General features: G+C 35.3%; 3 protein-coding genes across 3 annotated transcripts in view; 1 reads left to right on the plus strand and 2 right to left on the minus strand.

The window, feature by feature from the left end:
• Window positions 1–2637, minus strand: part of LOC129226303 (hepatocyte growth factor-regulated tyrosine kinase substrate-like) — a 34457-nt gene extending 31820 nt beyond the window's left edge. The window contains exon 1 of the mRNA XM_054860907.1: window positions 2517–2637. The gene's annotated coding sequence lies outside the window, so the exon portion shown is untranslated. The remainder of the gene's footprint in view (window positions 1–2516) is intronic.
• Window positions 2638–9277: 6640 nt separating this feature from the next.
• LOC129226305 (zinc finger protein 585B-like) lies at window positions 9278–10774 on the minus strand. Its single transcript, XM_054860908.1, has one exon. It carries the CDS (start codon window positions 10772–10774, stop codon window positions 9278–9280), a length of 1497 nt encoding a protein of 498 aa, XP_054716883.1.
• A 961-nt stretch (window positions 10775–11735) lies between these two features.
• LOC129225882 (transcription termination factor 4, mitochondrial-like) lies at window positions 11736–12710 on the plus strand. Its single transcript, XM_054860411.1, has one exon. The coding sequence runs from the start codon at window positions 11894–11896 to the stop codon at window positions 12701–12703; it is 810 nt and encodes a 269-aa protein (XP_054716386.1). The 5' UTR covers window positions 11736–11893; the 3' UTR covers window positions 12704–12710.
• The last annotated feature ends 3871 nt before the right edge of the window (window positions 12711–16581 follow it).

The following is a 16581-nucleotide window of genomic DNA, read 5'->3' on the forward strand; positions in this document are numbered from 1 at the left end:
AGCTTAATCATGACATTTCTTTGAATTTTATGTTGCCTGTTTTTCTATTTCTGTGTACAGAGTAAGAAATATTAAAACTTTTTCGTAAGATAATGAAAATACTGTACATCATATTCCGTTTTCTATCCGACCGTTTGTAAAACCTGTTAATTTCTAAAAAAATATACCTTGTTTATTTGAGATTTGTGACGTGTTGGTTTGCAGAAAATAACTCACATGAAAGCCTTTTAGCTAGAGTAGTTTCCTCTGTACAATCAATCTACAAATATTGAGAAAATCAGACGTGACAGGACTTAATCAAGATAATTTGAGTTACTTATTAACCAGTTAAAGAAAGAAGTTAAATATATTTATTTAAAATCTTTGGACTATTTTTTTAATGCCGTTAAGAGTTAAGAAATACTATTAAAGTTCAAAATTCATTTTTTATGTCCATTGTCTGTGGTGAAGAACAAATAAAAAAAAAATTTAAATTGTGAAAATATTTTAATTAATTTTTTTAAAAACTTCTCAGAAAATTTTTAAAAACCCAAAAGTGGGCTAAATAATGGGTTTTTTTAAATGGGTTTTTTCAAAAAAAAAAAAAAAAACCATTGGGTCCAACCCAATTGGGTTGAATCCGGCCAACCCTGCTAACTATGCCACTAATTAGACCATGTTCAGGGGCACCTAGATAGAAGGTCACCATCACCTCCAGAACATTTCTGCATTCAGCAAATTTTGCTAGACTATTCAGCAAATCTGAAGACATAATTGCAATTTTTAAATGCCAGAATGTCCTTTTTTTTGCCAGAGAACTTATGGGTGTTTACCCATATCTTATCACTCAGCAAAATTTAGAATTTCATTAGGCAAATTGGGAATTTCTGCCCCTCCCAAAAATTTTATTCCACGGTGCCTGGCCAAATTATTTAACCAAAATCAAGCTGTTATACAGAAGCTTTCTTGGCTTTAAACATATTTTGAAGAATCAGTGATTAATATCAAAGTTAATTACAAAAATTGGGCGATACACACAGGGGCGTGCACAAGGGGGGAGGTGGGACACTTGTTGGCCCAGGTCTGAAGGGGACCCGGAGATTCATAAAATGAGGAGTGTACATGTAGGGAGTGCATATGTAGTATGGACATAGAAATAAACTATATGGAGGAGGCCTGTAAAAGTCATTTGTGATGGGCCCCAAAATTTCTGTGCATGCCTCTGGATACATATATCTACAGCAAATGTATCTGTGCATGGCATGCAAGTCTGCATTATCTAATTACGAGTATATATTCAATTATAAGTTACATTAAAATACAAAATTCGAAAAAGAGAAGCAATTTTGATGATTTTTTTTATTTTCGCCAAGATAGACAGTAAACAAGTCGGCAATCCAAGTGACATACACACCTTTGAAGGAAAAGTATCCAAGTTTCTTTAGTAATTTCTGAGCTCAAAAAATAATGGCCAAAAGAAAAAAAAATCAGGGGGAAGGGGGGACAGAGTGAAGAAATGTTGTGCCATGTCTTTAAATTAAAAAAAAAAAAAAAAAGAGCATGAAACTTTTTAAAATTTTATAAAGTTTAATACAAAATAAATATTTTTAATGAGAGAAATGATGAAACACATAAATAGGCACTTAATGGATAACAAAAAATTAATATTTAAATTAAGAATTCAAAATTTAATTAGAAACACAGGCCTATCATATAGATTTTTCTATGGTGGGCAAAGGGTATGTACTCCATGCAAATTTTATCAGCAAACAAACCATGGGGGCAATTGAGCCTCCTAAGTGACGGTCCAGTAGAAATATTCAAAACTTTTTATAACTCAAAAATATTGCAACTTCTTCCATATAAGCACTTTTATCATCAAAACTCCAATAAAATGCATTAACATAGACATTCTTTTAAATTTTATACGCATTCAAACCTAACCTCATTATTATGAATAGGAAAATTCCTGTACCTTTTTTGGAAACATTACCACTAATGTAAATAAAAAACATATTTTTACTTCAAATGTAAAAATAAAAAATTCAGTGAAAATACTTAAAATAAAAAAAAAAAGAAAAATGCTTTTAGTTTTACGTAAATAAATGCAGCAAACTTGTGAACAAATATCAGCAAATATAATAAGAAAGAATAGTTCGTAAATCAAGATTTGATTGTGTGTAGTTTCACAACATTTATACTATTTCACTGCAAAAAAGAAAACTTCCAAATCAAAATATCACGTCAAACAATACTTTTCCTCTGAGGAGAGTTTAACTGACTTGAAAAATTGCGCAGAGTAAGTTGGAACCTGCATCATACACCATCTACGATACACGTCAAAATTTGGATACAACAAAATTTTATATGTGTGACTTCATTATTAATATTGAAACATAAAAATAAAAACACAGCTAATAAAAAAGAAAATTGAAAAGAAAATATTAATGTTTGAATAAAAAATACTTTATTTAGGTAATGAATTGCTGATTATTATATATTATTTATGACTAGCTGGATTTATTATGTTACCATACCGATAGGATGCAAATACACTTCCAGGAATGTTTAGTTGTTATGACTAACACAAAACGAAAATATTTCAGGAGACAAAATACGTCAAAAAGATCCAACTGCTAAATTCGCACCAATAAAAACAAAAATATTAATCTAATCACAAGACTTTCATCATCAAGACAGATGACTTCAGAAACAATTTCGATGAGTTGTTGCCGTTTTTGTATTACAAAAAAGATATGGAGGCATACGCTGCGTGGAGGAAAATTACCTTTATGCGGTCGCAAGAGGCAGCATATTTTCACTAGAGTCCCTGTAGGGACTCTAATTTTCACTGGCTTTTAGTTCCAAATACTTCTTTTATTTATCAAAAGTTTCAACTGTTTGGAATACAAAATGTAGTCTGTTAGGAAAAGACTAGTTTATGACTTTAGAAACAAATGTCCGCAAAATAAATCATTTAGCATGTTGGGAGTAAAATAAGTGAAAACATTTTTAACACACGTGAAGGTAAAATACGGAATCGTATATCTGCCAAACACGGAAAATGCTATAAAAATCCATTTTATCCCCTTTATTATATGAGTCTACCACATAAAGACTCATACTTCAGGAAACCTTCTTTTTTTTTTTCCCCCTTCTTTTAAGTACGAAGTGGAGACAAATCTGCACCAAGTCCCCACTTTTGAAACAAGAAATGGGGACTAAAGTTATGAGCTGAGCAAGCCTTTTCAGGAATAATAAGGGAGCAGTATAGCTTGAAGTCATACACGCACCCATTTATGTATATAAATAGTTTTAAGGCATCACAGGTCGGATTTATGATCTCTTCCCCCCATCCCCTCAGGCAACGAGAAGGAAGGGAGACAAGACAAAAAAAAAGCATTAGAAATCTTCCATTCTTGACCATAGGAAAGGACAAAGAGAATTTTTCCATATCCCCTAAAAATTAATTAATTTGAATTCTGAAATTTTGAATTCCTGTCCCCCCCCCCCCCCCCAAGTCTGCTCCTCTTCATGAGCATTACGCGTATATAGTTGTGTATGTGTATGCTTGTGTGTGTACGTAGACCTATCCACGTAGATGTATCCACGTTGGTGTAGTGTGTGTGCATGCAGATTCCGGGGGACAGTTTTCAGGACCGGAAGAGCATATGCATTAATTGTTATTATTTTTAAAAATAAATGTAAACTGATAATTAGAAAAATGTTGTCAGAGGCAAATTTAAGAGCTTTTTTTTAATTAATTCTAAACATTATGATTGAAGTTTTGAGAAGAAAAGGCATGTGCCAAAAATTTTTATTGGAGATAATCAGGACAAATGGTAGGAAAAGCTCTCCTCTGTTTTGGGGTAAGAGATGGTATACTAGTAGTCCTATTAAGGAATTGCTATACAGCATGATTTATAAAAAAAATTCATTGATAGCTTACTTAGGACTTGAACTTGCCTTTTACTCTAAACTTTTAAAACGTCCACTTTCATCTCTGCTTCTCTCCGGCCTACGAAGATAGGGCGCCAAGTGTTCGCGGCGCCCAATCTTCCCATTTTAGCTTCCCCCTACCTTAATTACAGAATATGGATAATCATGAAAGCCAGGGGTGATCCTCCCTCCTCTCCATGGGCAAACCCCTCCCAAAAATGAAAAAAAAAACCCTGTAAAATCTGCCCCCCCCCCCAAATTTTAATGGTGCAATCTGTACCATGATTCCTCCCCCCCCTCCTGGTGGGACTACTGTGAAAGCCCAGATACATCCAGTGCCTCTGGGTGTGCTCAGGAACAGAAAAGGGACACCTCTTGGCCCGGGCTTGATGGGGGCCCAATATTTTTAAAGCTGAGGGTAATTATAGAGGTATCCAATATGGAGGGGGGCCCAGAAAAATCAATTGTGACGGGCCCAAAAATTTCTGCATGCGCCCCTGGGCGTGCTGGATCCGAGATTACAAATACAAATGTGACGACCAGCAACAGGCTCTGGGCCCAGCTAGGCTGGTCCTAGTCTATTAATTAGTCCTCAATGACCCTCTTAAAGCTATCCACCCCTTGCTTAGATTGTGCTCTGAATAGAAAAATTAGAGCTGCCTATGGGTTCCACCCCTACCAGTGAAACCACAAATAGTCTTACGCACGAGGAACTCTGGAGTGTGAAGAGCCTTTCTATGAATTTTCCCAAGATTGGGCAAACTTAAAAACTGCCGCCTTCACCCATCTTCCTTCAAGTTTTTATGTTGAGTTTCAATGAAAAGAAGAGAAATTGTGTGAATCTGTCATCCGGGGAAAGGATCTGAATTTGCTCCCACCTAGTATCATAATGCCTTTGAGTATCATTAATTCTTTGTGTGAATGAAAAAAAATTTACATTGTGTATATTTATTTTTTAGGAACAAATTCTTTATTACAACCACAGTTCAAATGATCTCAACAAGGACAAACACCAAAATGTTTTAAACATAGCAAATTTTTAATACATAATACAGAAGTTAAAACCTTCAAGTTATCTCAATGAGTCTGATCCCAGTTTCTACTATTTCAAGAAATAAACTAGAAAATGCTTAACATAAGAATTGAATAAATACCTTTATGTTTGAAAAATATAACAACATAATATGGTAAATTTGCAGGAATTGCATGCACATGTTTCAGGGTTACAAAGAACCTCTTTTTCCACTGCAAAAGGATTGAGCTTGAGGTGGTCATGGGGGGGGGGGGACATGTTGGCCCGGGCCCAAACCTGAAGGGGACCCAATATTTTTAAAACTACGGGTAAAATATAGGGGTAAACAATATGGAGGCTGGCCCAGAAAAGTCATTTGTAACAGGCCCCAAAATTTCTGTGCATGCCTCTGCTTGTGGTTGATTCTTTTTATCAACAAGCTCACTTGTTTTGCTTTGAAAAGGATTTGATTTCAACCTTGAAACACAAGTATGCAGTTTCCTACAAATTTGTGTCTATTAAGTTTTTTTATGACGTATGAAGCAAAACTGTCTGCGCCCCCCCCCCCTCCCCCAACAAAAAAGTTATTAATAGCAGAGGAATTTTTTATTTTAATAATTATATTATTTTACATACAGGATACCATAAACAGAATGGATTTTTTTTACAGTAAGTGGCTACCAAAGGCAGAAAATTTTACTTCTTATACATTTGTTTGAAAAACAAAATCAATATTTAAAAATGTAGGGTGCAATTCATTTTAATAATTTTTACATAATGTAATATTTCTGTCAATCTCATCAAATTTTAGAAATTTCCATTTATGAATTTGTCTTGACCAGTAGCACTGCTCTTAGAGGTTTTGGCGGAGTTTTCAAAGAAGGATTTGTATCTTTTTTTAAGAGAAGAGAGGAGGGATTTTAGATTAGCCTATTGGCAGCGTGGAACTAAGTTCAGCTCTGATTACTTAGAGGACAAGCAATAAATTTGTCATTAATACTTGTTATGCATTAAAATCCAGGGCTGTGTAGTCAGAGCGAAAAGGACTGACTCGGACTTCCGGAGTTTTAGAATTTTTGAATCCAACCCCTTTATAAAAATCAGTCCGACTCTACAGAAAAAAGGAATGATGTGAAAAGAGGAAAATAGTTAGAGTTAAAATTCACCACATATCTTCCCCCACCACTTTAAGGCAACTCCGATTCTGATAAATCTTTACTAATAATAAAGCTGAAAGTAGTCTCTCTGTCCGTCAGGATCTCTGTGACGGGCATAGTGCCTAGACTGTTAGGCCGATTTTCATGAAATCTGGCACAGAATTAGTTTATAGCATGGAGATGTGCACCTCGAAGCAATTTTTCCAAAATTCAAATTTGTTCTTTTTCTATTCCAATTTCAAGAAAATTTTATCGAGCAAATTATAACAACGTGGTCGGGACAAATAAATTACCAAATTATCATAACGTGGACGAGCAAATTACCATAACACAGCAAATTGGCGAGAAATTTACATCCATTATTTGTAAATATATGGGCGAACCAAATGACCTTTTAATTTTCTACTATGGACAAAGCCGTGCGGGTACAACTAGTTAATAAATATTTTCATAAGCAAACAAGAGTGAGATCTGGGGATCAACAAAATTTTCGAATCATACCCTTTAAAATTTCACTGTTATTTATGAGAAGAAATTTTGAAAAATTTCAAAAAACCCAATGAAAGACTAAGTGGCAGATCACCACTGCAAGAAGGTTTTAAAAATAAAGCTAATTTAGAGCAACAAAGCAGCAATTTAACATGCTTTAAAATTGTATAAAGTGAATGATTTTTATTTATATTGCTACAATTACAACACTGTATAGCATGTAAAAAATTGATGAAAGTTACTGTTAAAGTTTTAATTGAATGTAATATACATAATTCTTATATTACATGTTTTTCAGTAAGCATATGTAAAGATTTAGATGATTAAAACAAATGCTTCTATGTGAAAAAGAAAGAAGAAGAAAAAAAAAAGCTAACTTAGGAAAATATTAATGGGCAGTTCTCAAAAGGTGGGAGCAAACACAGACCTCAACTTTGAAGCTTCAACACCAAATAACTTTCATTTTAATTGACTCAAAAATTTTTGAGTAAAATAATAATACTGTATAGAGACAAGAATTGACATAAATTATGGAAAAAATGCTCTTTAAATACCCTTAAAAAATATTTTCTTTGCTAAAAGGCACAATTTTGGACTTTCAAAACGTTAACTGAGCAAATGTACCATCAAAAAAAAATTTCCAAACGTTTCAAAACAAAATTAAGGATATAAATCTCAAACTGAATATTTTTTGGATAATATTTTCTACAAATTAAAAAATTAAAGACAGATTATTTATTGTGTAAAAAATTAAAGAAAAAAAGGAAGTTGGAAGTTTAGTTTCATGTATGTCCAAAAGTTACGATCTTGACTGTTATTATTTGAGTACTAAATATATGATTTTATATGTTTAAAAGGTATTTTTCGATCCTCAAAATCAATTGTTAATCATTTTAAAGTGTTTTCATATGTTTTTATGCAGTATCTTTGAACCAAAATCATTTTTCTTAAACATATATGTGAGATGTACAAATTGCGTTACGATCTAGACGCCGATAATTCTGTTCATTTATTCAATATTATAATATGATCTTCTGTCTTGTAAGCTTAATAAAAAAGGCTATTATAATGTTAATTTCTTTAATCCATTGGTATTTTGCACAATTAATACGTTATGCATTAAACATTACATAAATAACAGTAGATACTCAAGTTATGATTGTAACGAATAGTAAACAAAGGCGGAAAAAATCGCCAAGCAAACTCGATTGGCGACAACTCACAGCGTACGATAAGCAAAGGGTTACCAGAGAGGAATTCGGGTTTTTGCCAACAGCGTCGGTTTTGGCGACTTTATCACCTGCGCTGGCAAAATGGCTGGGGTTTTTTTTTTCGGATTCTACAGAACCATAATAAAATTTTATTATTTTAAGACCAGTACATAAAGTCATTCATGTACTTCATAAATCCTCTATTTTTCATTGCAGAATTTAAAAATAGATAAAATTTTCAGTGTAAAAGTTCAAAAATTGAAACTTTTATTATGATGATGTCAAAAATCTGTTACCTACTGGACAACTGTATGTCCAAAATTTGTTACCTACAGACCGATCATTAAATTTGCTATTTATTAATTTTTATAAATACCTGCTGTCTTTTTATGTTTGTGTATGATGTTCTAGGTATACATGCTATGCAATAAAAGCAAAATTGATTTCAAATTCCAAAATTTTAAAAATGGCTCAAAAGCAACGTTTTTGTTCCCACCTTTTGAGAACTACCTAATTCTGAACCCACTTGATACTAGTTTTTAACATACAATACAAACCGAAGAAAACTTGAATAACTTTCTATGCAGAGGTGTCCACCTGTAGGGGTCATGCAGCATTCTGCAACATTGACATTTAATGGAATCCTTTTTGGGAGGAGCTCCTATTCTTGTGTTTGGGGTGCATCAAAGAAGAATACAAATAAGGGTTCTGGTATTATTGGCAACTTTTCCAAACTGAACTAACAAAAATCTGGGCAATCTTTGCGGTTCTGTTACTCCCTGAATACACACTTGATGTACTGGTTATATTTAGTGTTTTTCCCACCCTATTCAAGGGCAGAATATATCCTTACAGTTGTCACAAATCAACCGTCATCCCTTACTGCCTCTATTTAGGATAAAATATATAGAAAACAGCAACAAAAAAACGCTTATGGCACTAGGTAATACTTAACTCAGTAATTATTGCTACAGAAAAACCTGCAGGTACAGGCTGCCCAAATTTTTTTCTAGCAAATTTGGCGAGATTGGCAATATCTTATTTTTAATGCTGCCTAATGTGTCTTTAAATTAGATGATTTATCGTACTTCATCATTCCGTAAAATTTCGAGTTTCATTCGAAAAATTACGAATTTACATTCTTTAATTGAAGTTTGGTGTGCCCCAATATTAACATTTTTAATATTTGAACTAAAAATCAAGTTAATCACATCAATAACAATTAAATCTACATAATATAAAGTCAGATAAATTGAGTTTAATAGTTTACGCATATTCCAATCAAGTTTTGATTTTATAGTTTAGTTTTTTAAGAAGGTTTGCATAAATGCATGTATCAAGTTTATGCCACAAGAGCCAACAAAGCATGAATAGTGAAAGTCATGTGTTTTAAGATTCATAACAAACACAATTTCAAAATACTCTACGGTTGACAAAGTGTGAACATGAACCAGATTTAGTAATACTATAAAAAAAATACTCGTCACATTTCAACGAAGAACTAAGTATATGTACTCCACTTTCGGTTCTGGCGGTACGATACCATTTTTAGCGTTAAATGCTTTTTGGCTGCATTCCAAGAAAACACGAGCCTCCTCCGTACCGATATGCGATTTACAGTGTTCTCTCAGAGCCTGCCTGTCCACGAATCTTTCGTCACAGATCCCACACACCTCCGGAGTGTGAAGGTTCCGGTGTTTGATGAAAGCGTTCTTCCGGCCGGTGAAGTCTTCCTTACAAAACTCGCATATCAACTCTTTCACGTTCTTCCGCCGTTTCGGAGTCGGAGTTTCTCCGTTCGAAGAGGACGGAGCATCCTCGTTCTTGGACTCCGAGTGCTTCAGCATATGTTTCTCCAGACAGATCCTTCCGGCAAAACGCCTTCCGCAGGTTTCGCAAGGGTAGTTCTTGGCCTTACTCTTCCGTTTTCTGTTGCTCTCCATTCCGTCGGAACTGACATCTTCTTCGAGCTTATTCTCGTGGAACAGCAGGTGTTTCTTCAGGCGACTCTTACGCCCGAAGACCTTGTCGCATATCTGGCAAAGAAAAGTAGCATCTTTCTCGGCAGGGCGACGAGAAGGGGTGTATTTTCTCTTCACATTTTTCGCATCGTGAGCGTCTACGTAGTGACCCTCAAGCTTTTTCCTCGACAAAAAACTTTCACTACAAAAACTGCAGTCGTATTTCTTTTCTTCCGGTTCCTGCTTCACCTTGACGATAAGATGATCTTCTTCCACTTTGATGCCAACCTTACTTTTGTGAGTTTGCTCATCATGCTTTTTGAGGTCTTCATCGGTCGTAAAAACTTCCTCGCAGTTGTTACAGCGAAACTTTGTTCTGATTTTGAGTTTCGGCAGGCGTGGGGGCTCCGGATCGATCTTCTCTTTCTCCTGCACCCCTTGGACATAATCGTGGTCCTTGAACTCGTCGTCAATTTCGCTCTCATTTTCCTCTTCAGTCAAGTGAACAATCACATGGCCTTCCAAACTGCTCTTCCTCGAAAAACTTTTGCCACATATGCCACAAACGTGCTTCTTATCCTCGGCTTCATTTTCCTCCGCCCCTTTTTCGCTTTTTACAGCCCCCTCTACTTTTTCTGCAGCTGAGGCAGTGGATTTACATTTGCCATTCTTATGCTTCTGCAATCCTGTAATAGTAGCAAAACTTTTAGAACAATCGGTACAAGGATGCTTCTTATGCGACAAAGAATGTTTTTGGAAAATCTTCGCATCGGTAAAACTTTTACCACATTCGCCACAAACGAGAGAGGATTCGGCGACCTCGACTTTTACGCTATGTCTCTTATAGGGTCGCTTAGCTTTGTGAATCGAACCATGTTTTTTGAGGTCCAGCTCTGAAGTAAAGAGTACGCCACATTCTTCGCAAGTGAACGTTTCAATCGTTTCTTGTTCATCACAAACAGGAGAGGATTCAGCATCATCAACTTTAGCACTATGTCTTCTATAAGGTCGCTTTGCTTTATGCATGGAACTATGTTTTTTGAGGGCCTGTTCTGAATCGAAAATTATCTCGCATTCTTCGCAGGTGAATATTTCTGGAACTTCATGTTCTTTTGAATGTCTCAGAAGAAGACGACGAGTGTTAAAACTAGAGTTACATTTCTCACACATGTAATTACCTTTCTTAGTTAATCGTAGGTTATAAGTTTTTGACTGATTGTCCGAATTCTTCTCGCAAGAGTAACATGTATATGGCGCATTATCAGCATGCGTCAGGATGTGTCTCTTAAGCTGAATTTTTAGGGAAAAACTTCTCCCACATGTGTTACATAAGTGAGGTTTGACATCAGAATCCATGAGGATATCTTCAGTTGGTACATAAACTTTTTGGCAAACTTCACAAGCCATTGTATTATAGTTTCGAGTAAAAAGCTTTACACAATAAAACGATTTAATCAATAAGATCACATCTTAACACATGATAATATTTAATGATCATTTAATACTCTAAATTACTTTCGAATTTAAAGAAGGCCAAAAATAAACTGACATTTCTCTCCGTACACAGATAAAAATTGTAAAACAGGGAGATCAGGCGTTAGGCTTGAAACATAACGGAAGATCAAATTCGTACTTTAAGAAAGAAAAACAAGTTTATGAGCACATTAATTTTTTTAGGAAAATTATTTTAAAAAAATTTATGACATTGACCCGTTTTCGTAAACTTTTCAATCAAAACAATATGTTGAGTGTTGAGTTGAATATTTTTGAACAATTTGTTTTATGCGGTCATGATTAACACGCATATCCCACACAAAATATGGGAATTTTTTCATTTAATTTTTAATCAAAATAATATCGAAGAGATTTTTTCTCTTTAAATGTTCTTCCGGGAAAAAACATTAAGTTGTTTATTAGCTACTACTTATTTACAAAATTTTCTATTTGTGCTATTGATTTTGGCATCAACCCAGAACTCAGATGTAAACAAACATTTTGCTACGGTCGTGTCTTTCGTAATTTTTTCTCTTTCGTTAATTTCAGCATGTTGACTAAACAAGCAATCATGCTGCTTTGAAAAAGAATATTTAACGTTTGAATTAACTTCGCCAACACAAACATTTGATTCTGGAATTCCTGTTAGGAATGAGCATACAAAAAGTTATGGCCATTAATGTGGCTCGGCATAAGCGCCTTTCTTGCGCTTTATCAAAGGTAATGTCATCATTCAATGCAAATTACAGTGTGGCGCAAGAAAAAAACTCTACTCAATTAACTGGAGATGCCTCGAGGACTGTTAATAGATTCGAAAAGAACCTTACAATTTTGCACGACTTTGGATTTAAAGCGGGTCAAGTGAATCGCATCTCTGCTTCATCTCAAAATGTGCTAAATCTTAGAGAGAAAGATCTAATGACGAATTTAAAAGGATGGCTTGCATTCGGAATGTCTGATAAACTCTTTACAACTTTAACTAGTCACCCAGAACTGATCACACTAAGTCCGAGTTTTGTGGACAAGCGTTACGATGAGCTGATGACAGTGTTTGCGAAAAAGGACATTCACAAGCTGTTGATAACTTGTCCTCAAGTGTTTCTAGACGATTTTTCAACCGTGCAAGAGAAGGTGAGTTATATCGTTCACTCAATGGGTGTAGAGCAGAAAAGTATAGTGAAAGCAGAAGCTTTGCAGTTTGACTTTCAACATATCCGCTGCAGGCATCTGTTTCTGTTCCTCGCTGGCCATTATAGGCTCATGAAGAAGAAATTCAACCCGAAGAACCCACCTTTAAATAAAGTTTTTAGCAGAAACATGGACACTTTTCTGAAGCTGTCTGGACTGAGTTTTGAGGAATATGCGGCTTTTTGTGAATGCTTCGATGAAATTGAGGCGATGCAAATTTATGAGGATGCCGATGATGATAGTATTGATGAGGATGATGCTGATGATGAATGAAATTGTGGACTGCTTATTTATTAATAAAAATATTTCAAATTATCCCTTATTTTAAAAAATGATAATTGTGATATTTGTTTGTGAACAAGGTTGTAACCAGTTCTGCAGCCAGAAATTAACTTCTGAAGGAGGGGGGGGGGAGTTAGTCATAACAGCTGCCCTATATGTATATGAGATAGGCAATATGCGTTAAAACCGAGGGTTTAGATCCCCTAACTGACTCTCCGTCTCTAGTTGTAACCCAAGGTTTTTTTTGTGAAGGACCATTAAGTTGTAAACTTGCACAGAAGAAAGGGAGGGGATGATTTTTCCCACATTTGAGAAAATGCTTTTTAATTTTATGCGACATATCTTTATATGGGTTAAAAAGCTTTAAATTCAAACATTATTTTGAACAGCTTGATTAGTACCCAAAGTTTGATCACCCTTGCTGGTTCTTGAACTCTTGTCGTCTAATATAGTTGATCTGAAATCATGGGTACCCCCAAATGCGAAATTTGGGGGGGGGGGGGGGGGTCCAGATATTTTCCCCATGGAAAACAATTTTAGTACACATTGGAGTTGTTAAAATTTGACATTTTCAATAACTTAATTCTTTAATGACCGGAGAAGAAATATTTTTGCTCCCCTCCCCCTAAATATCGCGAAGACTACTCCCAAAAGCAAGAGCTCCCCCTCCCAAAAAAAAGATAAAAATACCCCTACAAATTTACCCCCCTAAAATTTCAATGGCGCAGTCTGCGCCATGACCCCCTTCCACACCCTAGGTGGACACCGCTGGTAATAGCGTAGCAAGTAATTATTATTTACGATGCTTTAAATAATTATATATGTTTGGTGCTCTAGGTTTTGACATTCTGCAGTCCAGACTTGAATCGCGCGCAGGGCTGCCCCCCCCCCCATAGGGCTGAGTATAATATTTTTTCAAAAATATTTCATATTATTAAAGAGAAGAAACGAACGCTCCTCGGGAAAACGAAGGAATTTAAATAGGAAAAAATATAGAACGTTGTGACAAATCTTAATTTTTTTTAAAAAAGAACCTGAAAATTATTTTTTTCGATAGTTACAGGTTATTGCTCAGTTAATCACCTTTCACACCTCATATTTCCCCACCTCTCCTTTTTTCCTAGACGGTTCAAAAATAAGAAAAGTTTAAAATGCTACGATTTGAAAGTCTCCTCCCTCAGCTAAAATCATTGAAAGACATCTAAAATCTCGTTTCCAAGGATTCAATTTTGCTACATTTCCAGGGGAAGAACTACTAAACACTTGGCGTTCTAACAACATGGAAAATTGTTTTTTAAGACTGCTTCTTTGGAGCTACAATTTTGAAAAATTGCCGAATCCCTAACGTTACCAAACATGGTGTAAAGTCGCGTTTTTAGCCTACTTTCCCAGTAAAAGTCAGAAAAAGAAGAAAAAAGCATGAAAGAAGGCTTAATGCATCTTAAAAATATCGTGAAAAACAAAAAAAAAGTCAAAAATAAATCAAATAATTAAATGAATATTGAAAAATTAAAAATTGGAAAGTAGGGTATTGAGATGGGGAAAAATGTCTGTCGGTCTGTCTGTCTGTCGGTCTGTCGGTCTGTCTGTCTGTCCCCCCCCCTAATAACTTTTGAATGAATAGTCCGATTCGAACAAACTTTTTTTTGTTCGAAAGATCTCGGCGAGGACACCTCATTCCCATATTTCACTTTTTGATTTGAACTATTTTTTGTTCAATTTTGAGCAGTTCAAAAAAACTTAACATTAGCGCCTACGGGGAAATTCAAAGCAATTCCGAACTGTGAGGCGAATTTGCTTCAAACAAACTTTGTAGGAAAAAGCTTTTGATAAAAAACTTGTATATAAGATATCTTTTTGATTTGAACAATTTTCCGTTCAATTTTGAACAGTTCAAATCCCTTAACATTAGCGCCTACGGGGAAACTGAAAGTCAATGTAGATTCCGTACTTGAAGGCGGATTTACTTCAAACAAACTTTGTTGGAAATAGCTCTTGACGACCAACTCCCGACTCCGACTCCGAGAATTTAGGGGGACCTGACACTGACTCTGACTCCTGTTCCCGACAATTAATCGGACTCCGACTCCCCGACTTCGACTCTGACTTCGTAGCTTTGGCAAACATTTATACACGGAGGACAAATGACTGACTCCGATTCTTGGATATTTGACTCCGACTCTTTTATCCCAAAATGAGATTGACTCCGACTCCGACTCCGCTGCTGTGGTTTTAACTGTGAAATAATTATTGTTGATATGATTTGTTTTTATTTTCACGCTAAAGTTTTAATTTAGGTATTTAGTTTTCGGTGAATAAACTCGAAAAATATGCGCAGACGATTTTTTTTTTTTTGACAATGAAAATTATTTCTTTAAGTTGACATTTTATTGTTTTTTTTTTTTATTTTGGTAAGTGCATTAATTCGTTTAAAAAATTGTTTTCGGCAACAGGGGAAAAAGAAACGATTTTTTTTATATGATGTATTTATTTTAATGAACTTATTATTTTTTTTTCGTTTTGAAAGCTGTTAAAAAAATTTTTTTAATGGAAAGAAGTGTATTAGCTGCTTTGTTTAAAAGGTGCTGCTATTTTATTTGTTCGTTTTTTTGAAGAAAAGTAAGGAATATTTTATTCCTAGAAATCAGCTTAAAATATTAAAAAAAATATGTTTGAAAAAATTTGCGATTTTAGCTATTTTTGAGAATATTGATCAGGTACTAGAAAGTAGTATGGGTATACGGGAAAGTAGGCTCGTCTAGTTCTAGACGGAACTTCTTGTTAAGACTTCAATTTCGGAAAACTTCCAGACAAGGGCCCTGGGCCAGATCTACGATTTTTTCGGATCAGGGCGAAAACATGAAAATGAAGCCCTTACCTATCTTCGTTAAAGATTTTCTAACTAATTTCATTAAAATAACAAATAGGGTGAATTCGCCGTCCCCTAGAAGTTGCCGCCCGAGGCAAGTGCACCGGCTTGCTCCCCCCTAGATCATGCCCTGCAAGGGTCTCGCGTCTCAGATCCCTCCTTCTAATATCATCCAAATCGTCAAAAAATGGATTTTTAGAAACGACAATTTGTCGAGATGCTTAGCAGCAGTCCTCTTTTAATAGAGTAAGCCTATGTTCCCGCATGAAATCTGAAAATGAAAAACTATAATTCCAAAAAATGAAGGTGGATACCTTTAAACCCTTCCCTTAGTATCACTGAATATCGCTTAAAAACTACGTTTTTTAAGACTTCGATTTCGAAATGTTTTTTGGGAGAACCCCCTTTCTTGTAATCATCAAAGTTTAAAAGAGGTAATCAATCAAAAAAAAAAAAAAAGATCGAAGACAGCACCGAAGTCCCTCCCATCCCTTACTCTAATGTCAACACATATCGCCTATAATCGCGTTTTTAAGACTTCAGTTTCTTAAAATTACCTCAGAAAGCTCCCTGAAACTTTCCACCGTCTAAACCACCGGAGACCGTCTAAAGCTGCGTTAGGACTACAATTTCAGCATTTTCTGCGGGGGAGAGCCCCCGAACCCCCCCCCCCCCCTTGTGCATGAAATTTTAAGCTCCCCCACCCCGTAAAAAAAAAAAAAAATCTGGTTGTGCCACTGTCGACATTGTAGGAAGCTGTGGCCGCACTTAGGATCGATAAATTGATAAATAGGTGAAGACAACGGCGAAACAACTGCTTTCAATCCCAACCATTTTAGGGGGTGCAGGGGCGAGGTTTCATTTTTGGAAGAACGCTTCATATTAAAAAGATAGAATTACCAAAAGGAAGGGAAATAAACTACACTTGTAATGGAAAAATGAAAACATGTAATGTTTGAACGTTTTTTTAAATTTATTTCCTATTCCTATTCCTATTCAG

This window comes from Uloborus diversus, chromosome 7 (assembly GCF_026930045.1).
Source record: "Uloborus diversus isolate 005 chromosome 7, Udiv.v.3.1, whole genome shotgun sequence".
Classification (NCBI taxonomy): domain Eukaryota; kingdom Metazoa; phylum Arthropoda; class Arachnida; order Araneae; family Uloboridae; genus Uloborus; species Uloborus diversus.